The sequence below is a fragment of the Bombus bifarius genome, unplaced genomic scaffold (genome assembly GCF_011952205.1).
Source record: "Bombus bifarius isolate JDL3187 unplaced genomic scaffold, Bbif_JDL3187 scf7180000009243, whole genome shotgun sequence".
NCBI classification, from domain to species: domain Eukaryota; kingdom Metazoa; phylum Arthropoda; class Insecta; order Hymenoptera; family Apidae; genus Bombus; species Bombus bifarius.
The window spans coordinates 4,962,893-4,989,606 of record NW_022884989.1 but is presented as its reverse complement, the minus strand read 5'-3'; the positions used below and the strand labels follow the sequence as shown (position 1 = coordinate 4,989,606).

At 35.8% G+C, this 26,714-nt stretch overlaps 1 protein-coding gene across 2 annotated transcripts in view; it reads right to left on the bottom strand.

The window, feature by feature from the left end:
- Positions 1-26,714, bottom strand: part of LOC117214648 (mannosyl-oligosaccharide 1,2-alpha-mannosidase IA) — a 222,238-nt gene that overhangs the window by 97,119 nt on the left and 98,405 nt on the right. For both annotated transcript variants that reach the window (XM_033460850.1, XM_033460852.1), the window contains one exon: positions 14,326-14,541. In XM_033460850.1, coding sequence (XP_033316741.1) covers positions 14,326-14,541 — 216 coding nt within the window. The remainder of the gene's footprint in view (positions 1-14,325; positions 14,542-26,714) is intronic.

Here is a 26,714-nt window from a genome sequence, read left to right as displayed (position 1 = left end):
CAACTGCAGATTTTCTACAGATTTTTATGTTAAACTAAGAATTTATTATTAGTTCTAAAAAATTGCAAGGAATGATCTCACAATATATATAGTGTGGCGTAATGATATATCATGAAAAAAGTGCTGTTTATTATCATACTATGACTTCCATGTACCTAAATTATAAAACGTCAGACGAATTTTATCCATGCACGAGGAGTTATTTCACTTTTCCAAAAAAATATGAAATATGCTACATTTTAATAATTTCAATAATTGGAATTATCATGTTGAAATGTATAGAATTACATAAAGATTAATGATTCTAAACTCATAAACCTTTTCGACGATTCCGAAAATGGAAAGGAATATTCGTTTACTCCCGATAGATGATCGCACAAAAAAATCAATCATAAGTTCGATTCGTGGTTTTAGATCACAGAGAAAGAGCATCATTAGTCACATTTTCTACGTTTTAAGAAATGGAATTGCAAGAGTATCAAAACTGTGTTTATATTCGGTTTTGGAAAAATGCGTGTGTTCTTTTATCCAGTCCAAAATTTCAAAAACATAATATTCCAGTATCAGTAATATATTAAGATATTGCTTGTTTTAATAATTATACTTTTGTTTTCCATAAAACTTCGCCAATTTATCAGCTGTCTTCAAAAGATTTATATTTTTCGATCTAACAGATTATCTTCACTTTCAAATATGTCATAATAATTCAATTACGTTGAAACATAAAGCAATACTTAAATCAGAAAACCAACAAAAATCTACTTACTGACCATGTTTTTCTCCTGTGATGATCAGATGAAACAACTGTTTTAATCGAAAGTGCATCTACGTTCTGCGCGGTTGCCTGGCGACGAAGTAGCGGAACGGAGCCAAAGTCGGTGATTTATGCGGTGTTTCGCTGTGAGCCGTAGCAAAATTGCCAGTCGTGGGGCCCCCGACCAGCATAACTGATTGCTCGAAGCGTTACGGTATCCTTCTCGATGTCCTTCCTTCCTTCCTACCAGTCTATCTATCTACCTACGTGCCCATTCGATGATTGCGTAGACAATGACGCTGATAGTGTAACCGTGCGATCGCCAGACATTGATTTGTAGCTCGTGTAATTGATGACAACCACAGTAGAAGGTTACTTTCATTTTCCTTTTCTTTTCCTGTTATATTTTTAATATCATCCTTTTTTTTTTTTAATTTCTCGGAAAAAATTCCTTTCATCGAATTCTTTCTGAATGAAATTTAAAACCTTAAAAAATATCTTATCTGTTACGAGGAATATAATTAAATTGTTATATGATCTTTATTTCAACCTTTCGTTTACAGAATTGTAATTCCGTATACTTAATTATTTGGTTTGACTGACAAAATAAGAATCTCTCTTTCCAGAATTGAAAGTTACTTTCACGAATAGCGGATAAAATATCGTATAATTTAGTCAACAAGTTATTCGTACAATTATTCTATCGAATTAAATTGTCTACGCGAAAAGAACTCGCGTTACTCCATCTAAAGAAATCATCTTTTTTCGCATAGCCCTTTTTCCCTTTTCTTCTCGATTTTCACTCACGTATATTTCATTGGTGGAATTTCGTGAAGGAATTTACTGCTTTTTCTACTTCCCATAAATCGGCATAAAACAATGGTAGTGTATAACGAATGTAACCGTTCAATATATTTCAATCAGAAGTCGCTCAAACATTGTCCCACGTCGAATCTGTTCTCTGTCATCTTTACCGTTTTTAAAACTGCGACTATTGCAAAGCCATATTATAAGCAGATCCATTGACTACACTAAGAGGTCATTTGAAGACCAAAGAGGAAAAACACGAGAAACGATTTAAAATTAATAAGTTATATATTTTGGATGATTCGTAATAATATATTTCCGTATATTGTATATCTTCTGTGGATTTTTCACCTTTTTGCATAAATACATGATCCAAACACAGTCTGCTAATTATATTGCACAAAGTTGAATTTTTGACTGAGCATTGACTCATAAGATGTTGAAACTTGGTTAACTCAAACAATCTCACCTTACTCTACCGATTCTAGGAATCATCGAGCTTTAAAGTCCAATAAATGAACGCGAGTAGGCGTACCGATATCGGTATCGTATCACAACACCGCGACACTCCTTTGAGATGTTCTCGAGAGGATCAATGGAAAGGCTGATTCTTTGTATTTACAAGGCTCGTGCATGTCATTTTTCATTTGAACGATCGATCGATTGTTATCTCCAGTGACGCGACGGTCATTCTGTTACGATGTCTCCGTTTTTACGCTCGCGACACTTTAAGAATTAAAGTTTCAGATATTTCACAGAGATCCTGATTTACGTACGACATTCTTTGGAATACGACAGAGCTGCCAGCTCGAATTATCGATTTTTATGTGTTTCCACGCTGCATTCAAGCAGCACGATTTATGACTCTCGTTGCTATAAAATAGTTGTACATGTATGTAGATGTAGGAATCGGAGGGAAAATAACGCTTGTAATTGACGTTGATATTATAATGCAAATGACGAACTTACAGAATCTAATTTTTTGCAGAAGCATTGTGGCGAATGGACCAAAGAAGCGTCCTTTGAAATGAAATGCATTTCTAATTCGTCCTTCCTCTGCAAATGGTGAATAGCGCATTTGTGCTAATTTACTTAATGATTATTTCATAATTCATTAGAAGAAACCATACTGCATTCTATTTACTATTTATCTGCATGAAAGTCATCTTCGAACGTATGGGATGACAAGTGGATTAGATGTATGGATAAAGATGTAACTACACTTTCATTTAACAAAAATTAAGTGCATATCTTTTTTTTGGTGGTAAATGTTTAAATACTTCCACGATTCATTGTATATAGCCATTTTGCAACAGTCTCGATAATACATTTAACTTTACTTAAAAGGTAAAAGAACACGAAGAACTTCAAACGGTTCTACATAATTTAAAAAAAAAAAAAAAAGAACGAAAGAATGCTACATAGAAAATTTTAAATCAGAAAAGTAGCATATAACGAAGTTCCTGCGTCCACACAGCATTATAATTTTTCGATTTTACGACTCTGCTCCGAAACGAGATATCTAAAAAGTACCATATGCTAAACGTTGCTGTCGTAAACCCAATCGACTTAACACTTATGCTCATAAGAGTTCGGCGATTATCTTGCAGTTTCACTTAAGTACGAAAGCGATAGTGATTTCCTCTTATCGTTTCGAATCGACTCCGCGGCAAGATCATTTCGTTTCTCTCGGAATCGTATCGGAACGAGATTAACCAACCAGACGAGAGGCATATACACACGAGGAACTGTTCATTATCGCTGTGGTGCGCGGTGCTACTGAAGACACATGGCCATTCGTTGGATTAACATCCGACTAATTTGAGAACATAAACGAAACTGACGCGCAATTTCATCGTTCGCCATCGAATCGGTTCTGATGACGGGTTTTCAGAGTCGTCTTGATTAAAGTATTCCACGAGAGAAACAGAGCAAGGATTAGTTAGCCGATGACTCAAGGCCAACGTCTCTCCTCTGTTCACCACGGCCACACGAAACTCATAAAGGCACGATGACTTTGCGCTAATTACAGTGTTTCGTTGGATAAGAACTCTGGTTGGAGAGAATTGGAGAGACGTTACCACGTCCCATAATTTGCACGGTTAGCCTACCCATCCGTGAGCTCATAACCCTATCCGCAACCTGGATTTGACGTGATCCTGATTAACCTTTCCAAACCGGCAGATAAATAACTTTCAGCTGCGTGCTAGACCGGTGCGAGTTTCGGGGGCGGCTACCCATCGGTTTAAACGCTTGTGAGAAACGCCTGGCTACAAATCGCATACTTGCGGATGTATGTAGATTTTCGAGCTTGTTTCATTTACGTATTATACGTATCGTTGTTCTTCTTTAGTCGAAATGTTCCATTTACCATTTCGAAATCGACGAAAATCGTAATTTTACCATGTTCCTTGTGCCATGTTTTTGCATCTTTAAATTCTCTATAAACGCACGGTTAGTAATTGTCTGTTTACAAAGGAAAATATTTGACAAAACTTTCAATCGCTACGAAACTTTCTCTTTTTCCAACGGGACGAATGAAATTCGCGAAGAATATTGAGAGAAATCGAAGAATAAGTGGAACAAAATCGTAACGAAAGGGTGAAAATCGAAGAATAAGAGATGGAATAACAGAGAAAAGGCGACAGATATTTTTAGACGTTTGGTCGTGATTTTATTCGTGTCTGAAGAAACGGTCGCGTTTCGTATAGTTGGAGGCGGCAAGGTCGGCGTTCAATGGCAGTAGGTGTCTCCAGAGAACGACAAATAAAACAAGTTAGCCTGTTTAAAGGCGTGCCCGTACCACGGTTCGTCACAAAGGCACCGAAAACCGCTCCTCTCCGAAAGGGAGACTTCATTAAAAATGCACCGGCAACTTCGGTGCACGCACTGTCTCCGGGAACAATGCGTGCACGAAATATGCGGACTGGCGTCAAGAGGATCCAACGAATACATTGGGTCCACTGGCGTAACATTGTAAGGAGGACCGTTGTATTTTAGGAATGTTATGGCGAAACGTACCGTCGATATAATTGCCCGCAAGAGCATTTTCATCAGTTTTAGAAATCGTTTATGAATATTTATGCGTCTTATATAAAACATTTTCAAATTTTATTAGCACTACAATGAAATTCGACTATCACCATTATGCTGATAAAATTTGAAACGAATCTAAAAATGTACGCGAAGACTAGAAAATATTTAATGTCACTGTTAATGATATTCAGTACGTCGATATTTCATACTCATATGCTCGGGACGCCTATCTATAGCGAATTAAATTTTTACAAGCAACGTTTGCAATAAATATCTTGTCACTTCTATATACATTTTCAGATCGACTTATTTCATCGACACAATCATGAAAATCATGCCTCGACACAATGCCAATGCAAAATCAAAATACGTTGTATTACACATACAATACGGACATAAATGTTTCTATGATAAATATTTGTATACTTTCATAAGTCGGTGTATATGCTTGACCTTATATTTCATTTTCTTAATTACACTTAATTTCTCATTGTATACCATATACGTATACGTAACTAGTAAATTTCGTTATAGCTATCCTTTACAAATTCTGCTAACTGATACAATACAAATGTAAGCTACTTGTTACCTCGAATGTACGAGAAACATAGAGAGAACCCAAGAGAAGAGAACATAGTACCGAAGGCAGATTAATAAGATCTTCAAAAGTTCGACTTCGATCGACTTCACGTTTTTATCGTCTCCTAGTATTCCTCTTAACTGTGAACTTGAACAGGCATCAGATAGCGGACTTGGCGTTGATTGAGCTTTCGTTCCGTCCACGTGGGCTCAGGATGGCGCATAATACGACGTGGTGTTTCGTTTTAACTTGCGTGGCGGTTAGGGAGTCAGCTTCCTCGTCGAATTTATCGGCCGTCCGAATCGTGGGCCAGTCCATATAACCCGTTCACGATCGGTTTCCACCTCGAGAGAGAGGCAGAGAGACGAACCATATATATATACTCTCTCTCTTTTTTTTCCTCCCACCAACCCCATTTTTTCGTCAACGATGCGTGCACAGGCTGGACGCGCGTACTGTTTTCATTCTTTTATAAATCTTGCACAGGGTAATATATATCGGCGTAGCCGGGTGTATTCACTCGCGGCCGCGTTTTATGCAGCCGTATCCTTTTTGCATACGCGCCGCATTGAAATTGATTTCGACCAGGCCGACGGGGTGCGCTTGGACGGCCACCGGAAGATTAATACCCGCAGCGCCCCCTTTCACTCGCTGTTTTTTAATCCGGTCTCTCTTTCTCTATCTTTCCCTTTCTCTCTGTCTCTCTGTCTCTTTCGTTATTCCAACGGTTGATTTGACCAACGCGTGGAAAAGCACGCCTCCAGCGCGTCATCCGCATCCCCTCTTGCATCTGGAATCTTCGCATTTGTGATTTTTGAAAAAAGGGAGGGACTTTTGGAAGTAGAGAATTCTCCTAGAATTCCGAGGGAATTTTTTGGAGAGCGTCGATCGTTGATGCAGTGGTTGAGAGTCAATCAACGATTCAGCCTTATATGTTTTTAAATACATGGTTGTATACAGTTGAGAATAGAAATGAGTGAACAGTTGGTGGAGATAGATATCGACGAAGTTTCCATATGACGAAGCGTTTATACAGAAATGTAAATATTAACTCCAATTATTGAGATGAACAGAAAGTTGGGCGCCGTTTTTCGTAGCGAGATGGGTCTGAGTTCGAATAACGACTATTACCCTCAATTTAATTAATCTAGCTTGATATTGTTGATTAATTAGCAGTCAACTGTAAAGTGTAAAACAAAATGTTCCTGGCATTGGCTGGTACAAGTTCAAATATTCACCGCGATTATGTAAAACCACACGCGCTAATTGATCGATAGAAACTGGTGCAACTTGGATGGCATGTGTTCTATTCCACCTATCGTATTCTCTAGATCTATCTTACGCGCTTAAACTACCACTTATCCTGCTTGTTACAAAGAGCTGGAAGAAAAAGTACTTGTGTTCTTTGGAAGACTGCAAAATCGAATTGGAACGTTTGTTTTTTTTAAAAGATTAAGCGATTTTACCTCGATAAAATAACGAAATTGCCATAATGATGACGAAAACTTATCGAAAGGAATAGTGGACAAATTGACTGAAAACGATACACGATTTCAAGGAGAAAGTAAATTCTTTAGTTTGCTCGTAACAACGAGACGAACTTTCTGTTCAATATTTACCACATAATCTACGTGTTATAAGGATAATAGGTAAAAGGCAATAAGTAAATGTGTTAAAAGCTACTAAATAAAATTTAAGAATGTAACGCTACAGTTAGTTTGAGTAAACATCATTATTCCACTTAGTTTTGTCCTCGACTATATATATGAATTTTTAAAAACAAGATATAGAATTATCGTTAATCCTGCTGTGCTCATCGAATTTTTATATCTCAATCTTATCATTGTTCCAACCAGCAAAAAGACTTATAATATTTTAAGAATACTTTAATAGAAGATAATGTGATTTTGTTTCAATCTGATATTCACAAGCCCGACGATAATGAGCCACTCGTTTCGCTTATAAGTATATTTGACAGAGAAATGAAAGAGCGCAGGTATAATTTTCGATCAGGATGAATATTTAGGCCTGGTAATAGATTTTCATTTCGCGAACGGGAAACGAAGGGGGAAAAAAGCAAAGCGTCAAACAAGTTTGTTCCATTAAAGCGGTGTAACTATCCCGTTATTGCTATTGAGATTCAAACGCAGTCAGCTATTTCCAGCGAAACGATTTTTTCTCCGGCAGACCGCTTTGTAAACGCGGATAACGAGTTCGTCCCTCTCTCTCTCTCTCTCACTCGACAAAAAGAGGAAAAAATTGAATTTCGTTGCATCGCAAACTGCTGAAAACATCTAAAATTCGTGATAACAAATGATATATCAATTGTAATAGCGATTGTTTCGTAAAAAGCGATATTTCGACGAGAAAAGAACGTGAATGGTTTTCGTAACATTCGAATGACTCGAAAGCTGTGATCAATCGGAGATCACGAAAATTGAAGGGGGTTCGCTTGATCACGGAATTATGAAAATTGAAGGGGGTTAGGATAAAAGATCGACAGTTGTCGCATTAAAAAGATGTGAATCCGAAGATTCCATTAAAAGCTTAGTTCCCTTGGATGATTGGGTATATCCCAATTATAGTTTCGACATTATATTGTAATTATTGGAAATAATGGAAAATTAAAGAAATTGATCAAGATTGGCTTAAAACAAATTCTTTATCGATTTATGAAAAAACTGTTAATTAATATTCTTTTGGTAAATACCCATATTGTAATTACAATTTCAATATGGTAAGTTGTTATTATAGAATAATATAATTACTGTGAATGTCATCATACGTAATGTTATTAATATTAGAAACCTAAATATATGTATGCATATATATCAAATCATTTCCGATGATTTCAAGATATTATAAAAAATTATTCAGTACACGATAGCTTGAACGTAGCTGAACGTATTTAGAAATTATATAGAACAGGTTTCCCCTCCATGAAAGGAATGCATAAAAATCCGTTGTTTAATTATTAGTTACATCATTTTAAATTGAAAAACTTTTACGAATTTGTGAGATAAAACCAATTTAACCGCGTTCGCGAGTAATCTTCGTAGAAACACCTGCCGCAAAATGTCAGCATGGAAAACGAAACCACGAAAATCGTGTCGAAAGTGGTAGGACACGGTACCACATTGGGTTACCCGATATCTTAGAACGTGACCATAGCTTGGACACCGCCTGCAATATTTGAACGGACTGTGGCTGTGTAATAGAATCGCTGCTTTAAATTAAGTCTGATACAGTCCCGTTCCAGTTACGGGTCGTACCATTTGTAAAAAAAATTGATATCATTTTCAGCCAACAGGACGAAAAGCGAAATTGTAAAACAACGTACTTTACCTGGTCGTTTCAGTCTTGATTATAATTGAAATTATTGGCGAAACTGGTGTAATTTTATACTTTTGAAGTTGTCCCGTATTCTCCGTGTAATGTCTGATATTTTTAAGACAATTAATGTAACTAATTAAAAAATTTATTTTATCTTCTGTGTCTGTCGAATGAACTGCACATTTTAACGTCTAATTGGTGAGAAAAAGATTGCCACGAATAATCTCTTAATTTCTACGTTAAATGAGTTTTATTACAGTTGTTTCCTAGCGTCTTCTTATTAAAGTGTCCATACGATATTGGCCGATTATTTCAAGAGATATTTTAATCACAGCACGTAATTTTAAATGAGATTATGAAAACAAAATACGCTGCGAAATAATCAGAAAATCGTCTTTTCCTTATTTTTATTTTTATATGTATCACTTGTGTCTGCACACTCTTTTTTATATTTCTTTCGAAGGATTATCTCAAAGTAAATTTTTATTACGCTATCATACGAGTAACTTGTCCCACTAATTGTAATTAGTAGGTTGTTATAGCGGTACCTCGTAAAAATATAAAAATCTTTCGTTCAACCAAACACATTTACGTTTTTCATCTTTTTTTTATGAGAAATAGGTTGTTCGATAGAAATTGTTGGAAAAAGGGGAAAAGATATTTTATCTTGGCGAAAGTTGGAGAATGTAGCGCGAAGAATAGGAAGCGAATAGCACAGGTGTGAAATATTATCTAGAAATTCTGGCAAGAGCAATAGAGCAGTTTCTGTGCACGAGTTTGCAGCGCAGTGAAGTGACTAATACTCCAAGTTATCCGTTTAGGAATCCACCATAAATAGTTGAGGTTGGCACAGATCAGGAAAATGTTTGACGTTCTATTATCCACACCAGGAAGCGAAATCCTTCGGGAATATTTCTTCGAGAAACCAAATATTTAAATGGCATCGTGACTTCGCGTCTTCAAATGCCATGAAAATGTGTTTTTAAACATAGATATAAATATATCTATATCTATGTCTTCCTTCAACTACTTGCCATTATTCAACTTTTACAACAATTTATCGAATTTACCAAATAGAAGAACCTTTGATAAAAATGTTTCACAAAAATTCACTCTTATTATTCACATTATTCTCTTGATCTTTAAACAGAAATTTCTTTTGGAAGTTGGTTTAATTCAAGTTAAGTATATATGAAATATTTAAATACATATTAAGTGTTGATAATTGTACTACTAAAAGTGAAAAGATTAAAATCCCCTGAAATTTAGTACTCCGTATCACACAATTAAAAAGACGTTCTTCCAATATGTCAATCAAATTAGATCAACGAATTTGCAATGTATATGAAATTCGATTCAAAATTCACAAACTATGATCACTTTCCCAACAATATTAATCGATCCATTCTTATCATTCCATCTCTCATTTCCATGCAAACAATCTCTCAAACAGTCTTAGACCAAACACAAAAAAACGCAAACTAACGCTTCTTTATCTGCTATCAGCCACAATTACAGTGGAAGAGCAAGCGTTTTCCGCGACGCGCAGCTGCGACCCGATAGGCACGAAATTCAACGTCAGGGTGGTTACTGGTTAATACGGCAACTTATCCACTTAGGAATACGCTCTAATACCAGACGAAGGTTGGTGTTCGTGTAACAACCGGCACGATGGGTGGGTGAGAATCGTCGGGGTGGCTGGATAACCAGGAGTTTCGTCGGTGCAGAAGTAACGGAGATTGTTACCAAGTTTGGATAAACCGAGCCAAGTTCTCCGGCTGGTACTTACGGGACCGGTTGTCTAGCGACGAAAACGCTTGGACAAAGTTTATTCCTCCAGCTTCCCCCCTCTTTGCTTCTGCCACCCCCCTAAGGAACGGTCGAGACACTGATTTACATAACGATTAAGTTAATTAACGAGCAGCACCAGCCGCCGCAGTTGGATTGTTAATTTCAACCGCGAAACGACGAATCGTGTCGAACTCGCGTCCCTGTGGCGTTGAACGTGAAACGCGGAGAATTATTAGCGACACGAGTACGACTACGCTATGCTATGAGTACTGTTTCGCGTGCATTCGCGCAAGTTTAGCAAAATAGATAAGATTTTGTGCCCTTCGGGGCTTTCGAGTCGGAGTTCCATAAAACAATGATTCTGTTCTGTAAAACGATAAAATAACAGACAGTCAGTCAATGCATTATAGCGAGGAATTAACATTTATCAATCGAATGAAAGAACAACATCGACAAAGGAATGTTGATATTAATAGAAACCAGAGGTATACGGGAAACAATACTGTTCTTACTATAGCGAGAAGTATGAATTTACAACAGAGGAATTAAATTCCTTTTGCAACCACCATGATTCGTTGTCTGCCATTGATTTGATATTTCACCCTGTAGCATTGCTTAATACCCTTTCCTGCTTTGTTCGTCTGTATGAATATTCGACAATTTAATTACTTCATTCAATTTACACAATACCCGATTATAATAACTCTGATTTGTGTGAAAAGAATCCATACTACATGTTATCTGTATATTTAAGAAACTAGAGTTTCCAGTGTATATATTTTATTCATCATTTTATTCTACAAACTTTCTCAATTATTCTAAAAACAATCAATATGAAAAGCAATCTTCATCTAAAATAAAACAGAAACAAATAAATATTTTCAATGAGGTTTATTTAACTTTAAGTTCTTTCACTATCCCTATATCATCAAATTTTGATATAAGAATCTTTCCAAATAATTTTTAATTATAAAAAAGGAAGCTTAGTATTTTAAAAAATTATATCCAATGGGATATTCCAATTGGCACAGTTAGAAGCGTAAGATCTTTTCCTTCAAACTGCATTTTATTTTGTTCCAGGTGAATAGGACAGATTCAGAAACATCCGCTCTTGAGATACGATCTTGTAAGGAAAATAATTTTTCGCTTGTTTACTTTCCTTTCTCGCTCGCACACTCGGATCTCTCACTAGCACACCTTCACTGACCTATTTCAAGAGCAAAGTCCTTGCGGTGGCCACCAGCAGACGCTGAGTCAGACGATTTTTTACTACTACTATTACTACTACTACTACTACTACTATTACTACTACGCAAAGTACACGTTTCCAAGAAACAATGTGGGTCACGTGAATTTCGCCCGCCATTCACTATTCCAGCGTGTTTTCAATACCAAACTTTAAGTCCGTGTATCTTGGAAACTAATTGAGATATCGACCTCGAAAAAAGGGCGTTTTTATGGCGTGATTTCCCCTATCTTCTTAAATGTCCTTTGTTAGAAATTAAAATTTTATGATTTTTCTGGATATCTTTTACGATTTTTATGATTTTCATAATTTCTATAATTCGATATCTTGGGAACTAATTCAGATATCAATTTCGAAAAAAGGATATTTTTACGTTCCTTCATCTTTTTCGAAGATTTTCGTCCGAAGTTTTACAATTTTTCCCGATGAGTTTCAAGATAAAAATCGATGTTACGTTAACTGTAGAGTAGAAGGTTTTACGAGTTGCATAAATATTTATATAATAATTCGTATATTGTATAAATATTATTAATAATATTTAGAATATTTGTAGAAATGACGAAGCTTTCATTTGTCATTAACAACATCAGTTAAATTATTTTCATTTAACATTTATTTTGATATTTCGATAATAAGAATGAATCTATATATATATATATATTTATATATTTATATTTATATATATAAATATATATAATATATATATAAATATATATATATATAAATATATATATATAGATACGAATAGGGAAAAAATGAAAGTTTGCGACGACTTACGGGATAACGCTAGAATTAATCCGACAGCCGCGTAAAATATAGAAGGTTGAAGGATGTACCTGAGCTTGGATTAGGATTTAAAGCGTTTCAACGTGGCTGCTGCTCTCTGCAGATAAGATTTTCATTGTCCGTCAAGGTCATGGAATATTTGTTCGATCTCGCTGCCTTTGAACAGTCACGATTTTCAAAGGATTACCTTGAATCACCGTGGGAATTCTTCCAGAGCTAGGAATGCTCTTGTTCTTCCTACTTCTTTTTATGAATTAGTCTTTAGAAATATACTTTTTATGAATAACTCGTAATATAACTTCACCGTTCTAAATCAGATATTCACCATACTCGCATTTTCTCATTAATAATTTAATTAAATTCTAGAAGTCTTTTAAATAGAAGCGTGAAAAGGCTATGCAAGTTGATATATTGTTATATTTGAAAGGTTGAAACAACTGGTGCAAGCAAGTTTAAGCATTGAGAAAATGATACATAAAATCTGTATCTAGAAATCTGTAGAATATTCTTGTGAATTTTAATTTTCATTTATTTATTAATTTTATTAATAATTTTATTATAATATTAGTGTTTTAATATTTGCAGTCTTTTCTTTCTTTTTCCCACTTTCCCACTGAATCTTTGATTTCTATACGTTATTAGAATATAAAAAGAAATCGATAAAATTCCCGTAAATGGTTAAATAAAGAAATCTCTCCCAATGGCGAAACAAAGAAATAAAAAAATTTCCGGACATAGGAAAGTAATAACGAAGACAAAGTATTGTTCATAATTTAAGATATTTTCAAAGATTTCACATATTTTTTACTAATATATTTTTACTAATAATATAACTTGTAGAATTGTTATTTCTATGCGCCTACTAATTGATTTCCTGTAAATTTTATTCAGTAGATAATATTAAACATATGTTTTTAGTATTTTCTCTTTTATAATCAGTTATAGAAACATGACATGTGATTCAATAACGAAGAATTTTCACAATTGTCATGGAATTGTATTAAGAATTCCTATTTGACAGTTTGAAAATATCATTCGCTGTCTGCGATATTCTACTTGCTTTCAAGAACTCTTTCGTAAAAATTGTCATCCGACTATTTCAAGGATCGTCGAGATGTCTCGAGTCGCATTCACCTTTGACGGTGGAATCGACGAGGGAGAATTGTCACGTCTTACGACCATCGGCTAGAGTAAACACATTTTCACGAAGTTTGGCAAGGAAAAATGTTGATTTCGAAAGGACGTGTGCACACTACTGCACACACGCGACAAGAGCCTGCGTTTCGTTGGGATTTCCAGCGTCGATCGAGAGTGAGACTCGATGAAATTGCTTTCGATGCGTGAGTCAAACGTTCTTACAGATATATGTATACGTGCGTTTATCGAGATTTATACCGCGTCGATATATTCAACGGAAAAGAAACGATCGAGTTTTGCGCGAGCAAAATCTCACTTCAACGGTTGGACGGAATAATTATTAATGAATTGAGATTTCGTAATATAAAATGGAGAATATGAACTTTTTGGAAATTATCGAATTGTATTTGGATTTCTAGTGATCTCCAATGGAATTTCTCTTTCTTATAAAAAAAACCTTTAAATTGTTTAAATATCGCGCTCAATGTAATTGAAATATTTCTTAACCGTTACGTCCCATGCAAGTAGTAATTTTGATTTTCGATTAAACTTCATTTTTACGATATTGTAAATTAATTAATGTAACAGTTATGACACAACAGCAATTGCAGTTTCTGAAATATTACGCGAACAGCTTCGAAAATGGTGGTTTCCTTTGATTCTGTCGCAGTACTTGTACCACCGTCTCTTTCAATTATGTCTATCTCACAAATTAAAAACGTAATTCAATCCGTCATTCAATAACGCGTCCCATTTGTAACATTGGAACGTGCACAACGTTTACACGTTTCTTCTCGAACGCTACAATTTTCCGAGAGACAGAAACAAAAATAAAAGAGGAAACTATGTACTCACGATATCGAAGTCGAGATTCTCAGCGATCCAGTCACGGCCTTGCTTGAATTCATCGTGTAGACCCATGATGTACAGGGTGTCGAGGCCGTCGACGATGGTCGCACCCATATTTGAAGCACCAAAGATACTAGCGCTGTGGCCCCTTTTCGAGATTGGTCTTAGCTCGTTCTTTCCCCAGGCGTACCTCACGTAGTTGTCCCAGCCATGTTTCATCATCTGCATACATAAAAAGTGTGCGATCAGATCAAACAGTTCAAACAAAATCAATATATGTAAATCAATCATAAATATATAGCAACGGTATAAATTACAGGGTTACGAATGAATTTATAACTCGAATTTTTATTCAATAAACGACAGACACAAAGCATAAATTGCCCAATTTCATCGATCTTAATCATTTGGTTCCTGGAAAATTAAATATATACAAATTATTGTTACATTGTGAATTTTTATACAAACTCTTTATCAATAAAATATAGCATGTTACGAATATAGCGTTATAACGAGTGCACTTTCGTTCATTGGATGTAACATAGTTGCGCTATCGTTTATTCTAATTTTTATCAAATTCTTTTAATCGTGAGAAATTGGACATTGTTAGGATTTGGAAGAACTCATTTCGAAGTAGGATGGACAGCGGATAAAGAAATTTTTCGTAAATTTCATTACGAAATTCTTAAATAAGAAACAATAATTCAATTGTTGATATTCCAAGGCAACGTCGAGAGTGGATGTAATAACAGTCAAGTAAATCGCTTGGTGCACGTGTTCAGATGGGTAATTACGTTGCAAGATAAGTTTCCTTGTGGAGAGCAAGAAAAACTAATGCATGGCGAGACAAAGACATCATCAAGTACTCGAAGAGATTCGCTTCAGCTACTCTGACAGGCATTTCTGCTCTTTTCCTCCCCTCCCAACTCTTCTTCACGGATTCTTGGCAGTAAGAACGCACTTCCGTCTTCGAGTTTACCCTTCCATCGTAGAAGCATACGATGTTCTGAGATTTTCCAGGAAACATAGGTACTCGTTCTGATGTCTTCGAATCGCGTACCAGGAAACGAAAGTTTCTCTTTTTTTTTATATTTTATTTCTGAAACAAATTTCGGTGCGAGCTTCGAGGTTGAGGTTTCGGAAAATAGATCAGTCTCAGATACGTAGAAATTCCTTTCTTTCAATTGAAAGGTTCTGTACTCTATGAGGAAACCTATACATTTACGATATACTAAATTGAATTTAATTTTATACTATGTATATCATAAGTATTCACAGAGGTTTGTTCAAAGCTTAAGAAAATCTGTAGGATTAAGTATGTCGAATTTATAATTTCGCATTATTTAACAAACTAAAAATACGTCGGGGAATATCCCGAGATAATGTTTATTTCATTTCCAGTAGACGTAAGTAAACTTTAGTAAAGTCACATGTCTAATTGTCATAATTGATGCGCGTATAAGGTCACATATTCACGTCTTTACATTCGATTCGTATTGTAAGTATAATCAGAGTCAGAGTGTCCGTGAAAATTCCTTTAATGACTTGAATATTTAATAAAATTTGGATGTTTGAACATTCAATAATTCATTCTGCTTTCAACGTAATTCAAACGATTGCCGCAGATACATCCCTACTAAAGAGAGATAAAAATGAAAAAGAAAGACAAAAGAATCCCGAAAATACGTACAAGGAGGGAAAAAATTTGCGAACGAAATTTGGCAGAATAATTCGATGCGAATTCACACGTGTCATTGCTGGTGAAAATAATAGACGGATCCTTGGTACGTAAGGGATGGGGTGGACAGCAACGCGAATCGTACCGAGAAAAACGAATATATTAGCCTGTCCGGCCGTTCGTTGACCATTATTCCCGTTCTCTTTGATTTTTCGAGCCATTTGCCGGCCTCTGCCAGTCCGCAGCCGCTTCATCACGTTTTTATGGCGGTATAATTCAGGGGGCAGTATAATATCTGTGGGCCCTGGCCAGTGGCACCAACAGAAGTGAGTCCTTCTCTCCAACTTTTCTCTGCGGTCATCGTGAATTAAAAAAAGAAAAAGCAAAAAGAAAAAAGAAAGGGAGAGGAAGAGAACGAAAAAAGAACAATAAATTCACGAGGGAACGATGAAAGGGGTGGGATGTGTGGAATTTTTTTGACGCGGCGGTATTCATGACGGATGAAGATGGAGGGAGAGATTGAGGAGCGAGAGCAGTTGATCTCGTCGATGAACTTTCGCGAATGTTCTTATTACAACCTGGCTACATTGTTTCGTGGATGGGATAATCTTCGTACCAGGTGATTCGATGTAATCACGTTTTGATCGAGTTTTAATGCGAGCCTGCGCGCACACGATGCGCTCGTAATTATTTAAATCGAATTTGCGAATAATTATATGAGTGATAAAATTATATGAGTGATCGTATGAATTTTTGTGAATTTTTGTAGTAAATATAATAATTTCACAGATTCATTGTCCAAATATCATACGTGATTTTCATCCAAAAGTCTCATAGACTGATTTCGTTATTATTTATACACGTTAAACTGACAGCTTATTGAACGTTAAAGGCCTTTCATTAAAGCCTTAATAAACCAAATATTAAACATTAAAATTATCGAATAACATCACCGTTAACTACAAGATTTTCATCGATTCAACAAGAAATCCTATTCACGATCATCACGCAAACGATTCAGTCAATTCAAAACCGAGAAACTATCAAATTCTATCGTTTCAAAGTTTCTTCTTGACAAAAATTAGAGAGAAGCAAATATACCGCATTTTTCCATCCAACCAGCGGCATGAAATCCAAACCATAATCTGGTTGCGAGTAGAGGAGGACGAAGGCAAGGAAGGAACAATCCCGATCAAGGTTGGCATTCGTGGAAGGGAGCGACGTTGCAGAAAATTGCAGAAGGCAGCCATCGTGGCCGGTGGTGGTGCGAATCGCGACGTTCGGCCCTTTTTGTCCTTATCCACGTAATCGCGGCTAATTTGTTCTGCGGCGAACGCAGGCAACGTGTACAGGACGAGAGGTTTCCACGCTCTACCCTCCTTTCGATCGTAATCTGGTTAACATCCGTGTTAGGATTAAACCATTAGCCCGACGGGAAGGGATACGGAAGGAAGAACAACCGGCAAAGCCGAGCCTCGTGGCCGACGTACGCGGTCCTGTCCGATTATTTCCCCTCTGTGAAGGGATTCTCGTGAACTTTGATGTTCCACCTTTAATCCGCTTAATTTTCTTCGATCTAATCGGTCAAAAATGCACAATCTTGTTTTCTAGCGAAATTGTTTCTTGCTTATATAATAATACACATATCCTTCCTGCGATTCTAGCTCCAATCATAGGTTTTTAACACGATGAAATGCAAAACACAAGGCAGGAAATGGAACGAAGCAAGTACTTTTATAAATACGAAAGTATGATTGTATCTATTGGTACAAAAGATGATTGGTTGGCTGTATTCGTATTTCACATTAGCGTTGAAGGATTAAGGTACAGTAGGATCTCGATTTACTGAACGCTTTTTATCCGAACGGTAGATTATTATTCTTATTCGAACGTTAGCCTGTCGGAACCATATCGGCCAGTAAAGGAAAATAGATAGACACTCTGTGTCGTATTATTTTTAATATGTAGATGAAACACATAAGTTCATGTAATGAATAAGTCGGTGAAGGGAAATTACGAAATTATTAATTAACTAAAGAAAATTATGGATACTTTTGTTAACCCTTCTGTTTTTCATTAAAAGAAAAATACAGCAACACTTGAAACAAGTTGTCTTACGTGGACAGTTACGTATCTCTCAATCAATTTATGTATACTCCTTGTACGACAGGTTTTAAAATTATAGACTTATGATATAGCTGTACGTTCTTATGCATTCACTAAGTCTATTATTTATACTTTTCTGTAAGTTGAATAGAGAAAAGGTCAATTGAGTTAGAATTTAATATCGAGTCCGTTGGAATCTTAAAGGAAATTTGATTCATTCATACGCAATTTTTATTCCTTGCTTATACTGCTTATAAATCAAAGAAAAAAGCTTGTTATCTGTAATAGTTTGCGAGATAACAGGTCGTATCGCTTCGAGCGAGGCACCCTGCGTAAAACCCTTGTAAATCCCTGGTGGTTGATATCCCACTGAATAACAAAAGGTCACTCGAGGGACCCATCTTCTTCTCCTGGAACTTGCCAGGAGAAAAAATTTCTTTTCAAACCAATGCTGCAGCGCGTTTCCATTAATATACAAACGGTGCACGGTCGTGCAGAGAGGGCTGTGCTGGTTTCGAAAGGATGCAAGCACGGAGGAAAGAAACCTTGCTGGTCGATCGAGCGTGCATCGCTCTGACTGGATAAATAAGACGAAAAAAAATTTAGAAGAAGAAAAAAAGGAAGGAAGAGAAGAGAAAAAGTCGACGAAGCCACTTCGATGCGTGCTCGCGGGATTAAGTACAGGGTGCGCGATGCAAACAGCTCTGTATATCGGAGATCGCAGATCAGTCACCGTGTGATTCGATCGTGACTGGAATTCGATTGATAAAAGTCCATCTACCGTAGAACTGGTCTCTCTATGGAGAAATACGAATATATTATTTATGAATTACATTCGTTGGAATAACCTCGGGAACTTCTAGACCTTTAAACGTGATTTTATTTTTGGAGTAGGTAATGTTTGAGATTATCGTACGTTACATATTAGAGCTTCGATTATTATGTGTTTTATGTTCGAAGAGAAATCATCTCTTTGGAAAGTGTCCTCGTCAGCAACTAGAATATTAATTAAACAGCGAGTGTAGTTAGTGATTTACTGTATCTGCAACTGAATAAAAATATCCGACTTTTTATTAACACTAATCCACTCAACATTCACTTAATCCATTATTTATTATACTATCTCATTATTATATATATAATATAATAATATATAATAATATATATATATGCAATTTAGATACGATTGTAAATAGAATGACTATAATATAAAAATATTAAGATCAAACGTTTTTATAATTTTATACAATTATATAGTGTATCCTTACGATGTTCGTGTAATCCAGAAGGAAACGACTGCTGATAAAAAAAGATGTTGTTATCGTTCGTTTTTCGCTTCTTTATTTCAAACACTAAATTCTGTCACTCGAAACTCGGTGATTAGCAATGAGCAATCACACGAAACCTCAGCTACTGTGGTAACAGTTGTTTATATTTTTTATCATTGGGGTATAGAGAAGGAGCGGTCAATGGCATTGACGGTGATTAATTTTGGCGCAATGAGTTTAAACAGCAGTGTCCTGTTCGAGCTAGGGCCAACACGCAATTATTTGTAGGGAACGCGAGCTCTGTAAATACCTGTTAGTTGATACGTCAAACAGTCGCTATTTGGCGAGATAATCTGTTAGCAGCGGCATTTCGACGATCCATTGTCAGCTTGTTTAGCATACGAGTCGAATAAACAGGTTCCTTAAAATTAGTTAATTAAAATTAGTTGGCGATTGATAATAAAAATTTTACAATATTTAATCTAAACTATAATAGAAAAAATACATGTTTACAGGATAACATCTATTTAGAAGGTTTAACATTTACAATTATCGTATAATATTTCTTGTTAGACATAATTTCATTAATGAAATTGTCTTATAACTCTGATTCCTTACCCTTCCAAGACTAAGAAAATAAAAATTCCTAGATAATAAATATGAAATAAACATGAGATGAGAATTTTTGACAAAAGCAACCGATAAAAATTTCCATCTTCGTCAAAGACCAATACTTAATTTATAATACTCGACATGATACTTTAAACGTATCTGTTAATAACTTCGCAGCTGATGCAGCATTTATATTTAAAAAGAAAAAGAAAACAAAATTGTCATCGAAAAATAAAATTCGTCTCAAAACCCAAAACGGCGGGTAATATCGCGTGCACGAGCGTTCCAATTGGTCAGATCGAAATGTGTTCGCGCTCAAAGAACGTAAAATCGTAAAAGCGTCGCGGTGCAGTAGGGTGCAGATATTCGGGCTGGTATATTGGCTGGTCACATAAACGCACGAACGAACGCGCGCATGCGAAACAACAAGGAAACTGGACCCACGGATATACACGTGTAACTGTGCTTAATCTGGCCGCGGTTTTATTCCCTCCCTTTATTTCCCGCGGTTTTCAATTTGCGTTATTTATTGCCCTGGCTAGCGTAAGTACCACCATGTCGGCGTCCCACAGTGATTTCACGAAATCTGGCATCGACTCTTTCACTCGCTTCCATCCCTTCCTTTTATCCCTATGTTTCTATTTCTCTTGTTCTCCATTTGCGTTTCCATTTTTTCACTCGCGTGTTTTACTTTTTTCGAATTCCTCTACTGCCTTCTTCTCGTTTGTTCGATTTCTTTCTTTACTTTTTTCTTCCTTTTTTTTTTTTTTTGTTATTGAAGCAATTCAGGCTTCTGTTACGATACTGTTTTGCAAGACAAATTATACACACCGACTGTAAAAAAAGTCAAAAGTTACTTTTTTACTGTATTTATATCGGAGAAAATGCTGATTTTATCATTAGATTACGGATTTTTTATGCATTTAGGAGAAATTTCGTATAACATACTATTAATAATTTCACATCGCATGGTATAAAAAAATGTACAAAATACCAAAGATTCAGTGCTTGCTATAGCATTTCGAGGATGACATAAATGTTTCTTTAGGTTCTATTTCTTCGGTTATACTCATGCAAATCTGAATTTGCATAAACATATTTAAATGATAATAGAAGAAATGGATTCAACTTCCTTAACGTTTTAATTAATTCAATTCTTTATTTTAATTATTTCTTAACATTCTATATAACGATATTTAGTTTTCCGATTTTCTTTTCCATTTCGTGATATTGTTATTTCTCTTGTACCGTTTCTAAATCTAGCCAGAGGAAGGAAAGCACGTCTCTCTCTATTTTCATCAATTTTTTTCCTCTTCTCGTATCTTTCTTCTCCGCTGTTGCGATTCGTCTCGTTTGCATACATAAATCTCCACTCCTCCAACCCTTTTCGTTCCACGGTTCGAATTTATCTCTCGCAACGTGCCTGTCTACATTTTTTTCTTCTATCTATATTCTTCCTTTATTGCGTATTTATCCCCATTTTTCCTTTCCTCTCTCTTTCGTGTATATCTCCCTGTTTTTATTTACTCCCTTTGTTTCCTCATCTCTTTGCCTGTATCATAGCTTTTCCCTGTTTTTCCCTATTTTCATCCACTTTTGCTTTTCCCTCTACAATCTTCTCTTTTTATTGCAGATTTCGAAAAGAATAAAAAGCGGTTACTATCGCGGCAAAAGCTAAATTAAAAAGAATCTAAAAACATTTGTATTATTCAAAAAATGATATCTTATCTAAAAGTGCCTACATTGTTGGAACTAACTCTATCATTTAACCTTATCGGAAACACATAAAACGAGAGAAAGAGATAGAGAATAACCGCAACATGGAGACCAAGTCGGCATTCTTCTGCGTGACTGCAAAATTTAATGGAGCCAGCGAAACCGCGTAATATCTCAGTGTGGAGCGAATCATAAAAATCGTCCATGCCCTTTACGAGGATACGCCAACTCTTTAAATGCCTCGGCTATCTCGATCTTCGTACAGAGTTGGCCACGCCACCGAAAAATATCACGGATACGGGGAATTCTGCAATAGAGGGAAGAATTCGTAGTGAAAAAAGTAAAGTTGGATAAAAGAGGAAAAGGAAGAAAGAGAAAAATATTGACAAAGAACTGTTTTCATTAACAATATTATGTGGATTTCTTTTTTTTTGTCTACACTCGCTTTTGATTCTCACTGTATATAGGATACTCAGCATGTACAGTTACCATATCCTGTGTTTTACAGAAGTATTTTAACTGAAACGGTAAATAGCTATACCAAAATACAACAAAGCATCATTTGTTCGTACGCGTTAAGAAATTATCGGGATAGCGAACTTCTTTAATAAAGGGATTTCCTCGAATTTCATTTCTGTTGACAGGATACAAGCTGGCGCACAGTTTACAATTTCAATTTGTACGTGCACACGGATTGGAATGGAAACGGAAGTTGTTCGCCTCGTTGAAACCTTTTTCTCTTCGTCTTTCTGGTTCAAGAGGATCGCTGTAAGTGTGTTCCGTTCACCTGACGTCGGCCGCGATATTCGTTAAAAATATCTTCGTTGTAGCTTCGGAAGATTGCCGGATAACATGGAAATACCGAGCATCACACCGCAAATATTTTACGATCCGGACCGATGACAGAACAAACAACGTGCAACGAAGAACAGGGGAAACGTCCAACAGGAAAGGGAAATTCCCCGAGATACTACAGGTATTCGGAATTTTAAAGAATTCATACCCTTTTGGCTTCGTTACTTTTTATCCAGTCTGGTTTTTTCCCTTATAATAAATATAATAAATATCTATTGGAATTTTTTCCTCGTTATTAGTCATGAATATTTCCTAAAAATTTCGATCTGGTTTTAATCACCGTTGAGTCTTATTTTATTAGGTGGAGGTTCATGAAAGTAACGTGTAATTATATTTGGATTACTTGTCAAACGTTATTAGGCAAGGATCTAACAGAAACAGAAAATTTGGCCGATTAATTCGAGGTTATCAAGAAACGAAGAAATCTGGATAAATATTAAAGAAACATTAGGTAACTAATTCATAAACGACTGTCTCAAAGTTAGGATCTCCGATGCAGTCATTTTGAACTTGTTCTTTGGTTTCTCATTATTTTGATATTATTAGTTTTAGAATCTTAACGTAGAATTTCTTTTTGTTTCAGATGAAATAATATAAAATGTTGTACTTTTATTTGTATTTCTTAAGAAACTATCGCACATATCTATAAACTATCGATCATACTTAGATCCCAATTTGAAGTGTACATTCGTAGAAATGGATATTTCATTCATCGATTGTCCAACATGTATAATTGTTATTCTGCTTACAATTTAACGTTGTTTAAAGATTTTAAACGAAATACTGAAATTATTTCAGTCTTTAAAAATTATACATTTATAAAATCATTGACTACTCGACTTTTTAATTTTTATAGTATATTCAACACTTTCCTAAAATGCTGTTAATTAATGAAGCTAATAAAAAAGAATACACCTTAATACTTGTCGAAGATATATTGTACATAAAGTCAAGAAAATCGTATAGAGTGAAAATGATCGTTAACAAGGTTTCAGTGCATAAAGTAAAAGAGAGAAAATTTATTGTGTTTCTTGTTAAATAATTGGTTACTGGTCGTTGACGCCGGTACGGTGTAAATTTAGTCGAAACTTCAGACTAGTTAGACGCATACAGATGGCACAAGTTCAATACAACTATATATTCGTACACTCATATCTTATTTGTAGCACACTGAACTCTGTATATTACATTATATTGTATGGATCCAAAAGTTCAACATCCTTTGGCGCCATTGGCTACAAACCAGAACTTGTATAACACGCAATGCTAAGTTTCTTGACGATAAACCTTTGATTAATGCTAAGCAGAGCGACACTCTGTACAGAGTGCTTCAAGAGGTTACTGATAAATTGATATAGCTTGTTTAGGATCAAATAGGTAAACCAAGTAGGTAACAGGGAATTGTGCTAGTCCGAAGTAATAATTTTAAGTAATTTTAAACATCTCAAAGCTGCAATAGAATTTAGAGAATATATTACGTCTTAGGAAAATTATCTCTGAAATATATAAATAAAAAGTTGTAGCTATATATGCGACACTGAATAATTTGCTTTTCGACTAATAAATTTGGAAATTTGCCGATTTGAAATTTTAATATTCTTATACCAAAGAGACATAATTTTATTAGCTTCCCAGCACGATCTTTATTCCCATTAAAACTTTGCGAAATTTTACACAAAATTTCTGATTAAATCAATATCTTTGATCTTCAAAAGAGAACTTCTAAATATCGTAAATATTTATTTCACTTCATTTTAGGAAATGAAGCGTTCAGAAAGAAAGAAATGGTAAAACGAAACGTTTAAATAATCTCACAGCCATCTAATTCCCACTTTCTCAAAGCGCATCACTATCAAACGAGCGTTCTACTTATCAGGTGAGATATTTTTGGGAGAGTTGAATTGTTGTCTATCTTTCCCTGTTTTTCCCTACTTTCCCTCAGCAGTTCGCCGTAAAATTATGTTCAGTTTGCAGGGGTTCCTGAGGAATGCAGCGAGATTTGCGAGATACGTATGCACGCGGAGGCCTCCTTCGACGTCCTGAAGGATCGCCAGGAAGCATCGAAGCGAGAACCAATCTTCACGGCAGGGCGAGCCCAATTATAGCGTCGACTCGTTATCGGATGTCATTAACCACGGAGAGACGCGGAACGACATCTTTCAACGGAAGATACAACGATTGCAACGTCGTTCCTTCCATTGTCAAGGGTACAAGCAAAAATGTAGGATAATGTAAAAACTGGAAATCATCCAGGATAATCATCGTGAACAGATGCAACGATGATTTGACAAAAGAAGATTTTTCTTTGGTGAGAAGAAGAAAATCGGAGAGGTGAAAGCGTGTTAACAGGATATTTTAAAACGGTGAAATGGTAAAATTTGAAAAAGCAAAAAAGAAAAAAAATAGAAAATGTGTAAAATGAGAAAAAGCCACGAACAAGTTGTTGAATCTGACAGAATCACCGATGGACGAATTTAATATACAATCTACACTTTTTAATAGTATTCTTGTATCGCTAATGCATGGAGACATTTTTAACTAGTACTTTTACATCTTATTTTAAATAAAGAGTGTATAAAATTTAGAATATTATTTATGAATGTATAAAATGTAATTAAGAAAGCAAATCTGTAAGCTGCGGCAACGACCAGCTTTATCCGAGAAGTTAAACTCCAATCGGCGAAATCGTCGTACCGATCGTCAAGTATCTGGCAGTTCCTTAACTACGAGTTTCCAAATAGAACAAGTCAACGGAAAGACACTACTTCGAGGTAGCTGGGCAGGTATCAGCCGGCAGTTTCGTCTTCGTGAAATTTGCCAAGATATCTATCATAGACCACGGTTTAATCAATCTAGAGCACCGGTGAGTTCCGATGAAACACGTTGAACCCGTGATTCCGCTCGACTATGCAACCATCGTGAGAGCCGGCATGTTATGGGAACGCGAGATTCCGCGCATCTTGCACGCCTAGCACTGTTTACAAACGGCACCTCCAGAACTTAAGTATTGTTGATGTAAAAGATATGGTAGAGATCTATAATAAAGATGTAAAATTTGAAAAATAAAATATATTAGGTTGTATGAAAAGTTTCTTTCGTTTTATGAGGAAATAATAGACGCACAACGTATTTTGTTTTATATTATTTTGTCGAATTACGTACGATCCATTTTGTTCTGTTGAGATAAACATTGCGACATTTCACAGACTTGCATTGTTGTGAAAAACACGTTTGCGAAAGAAAGACATCTTTCGGACAACCTAATAATGAGAAACAGGACGCTTGAGCTCTATCAGAACTAGTTTCGCAAAGTATTTCGTGTAAAATATGCAAAATTTATCGCAGAATATCATTTTAATTTCTACAGAGTATGCAGTGTAGAATATACGTATGGAATTTAACGTAGAATATTATTCTGATTTTAACAAAATACTTAATATAGAATATTATCTTAATTCTTGTAGGGTGTTTTCTATATAAAATATAAAATATAATTTATATTCTATATAATATAAAGCTTTGATCTACAATCTTGCCATTTCTCTTTCAGCAACACTACACTCGACCATACCAGTTTCTTGCATGGATCGACCAACGTTGTAAATAGACAAAGACGAACAGAGACAGAAAAGGCAAAAGATGCAAGGACCGGAATTCTACGCCGACGACGACCCTCCGGAGGTATACTATAATTATGTCTTTGTTTATTGTCGTGGGTTGAATCGCGGGTATTGTGCTTTCAGCTAATAGCGTGAATTATTCTTCGCCCAGGCGACCGACACCCTTCTCGCCATTTCACCCGTGATCTTATTCTTTGATCTGTGAATGAAAGCTCCCTGCAACGGACCGCTTACAACACGATTTCTCTCTGTCCTCCGGCGTTTCTGTCTTTGTACCACGATGGAAATGTACAAGGTGTTCTTGCGTGCCTGGGATACGATTCGAGGGTTGCTCTTGGGTGAAAAGGTAGAAATGGTAGTGTTTGGAATTCCAGGCAGTCCACACGGAAGGTGGTTTGGGTTTCATGGAGAGATTTTTTGCTTGTCATGGTACGTTGCCTTGGGTGGATGTTTCTTTCGTTGCTTGGTGGACAGGTTATTTGTAATTTATTCTTTTGCAGAGCGAAGCTCTAAATTCTTGCGACAGAAGCAAGTGTTTTA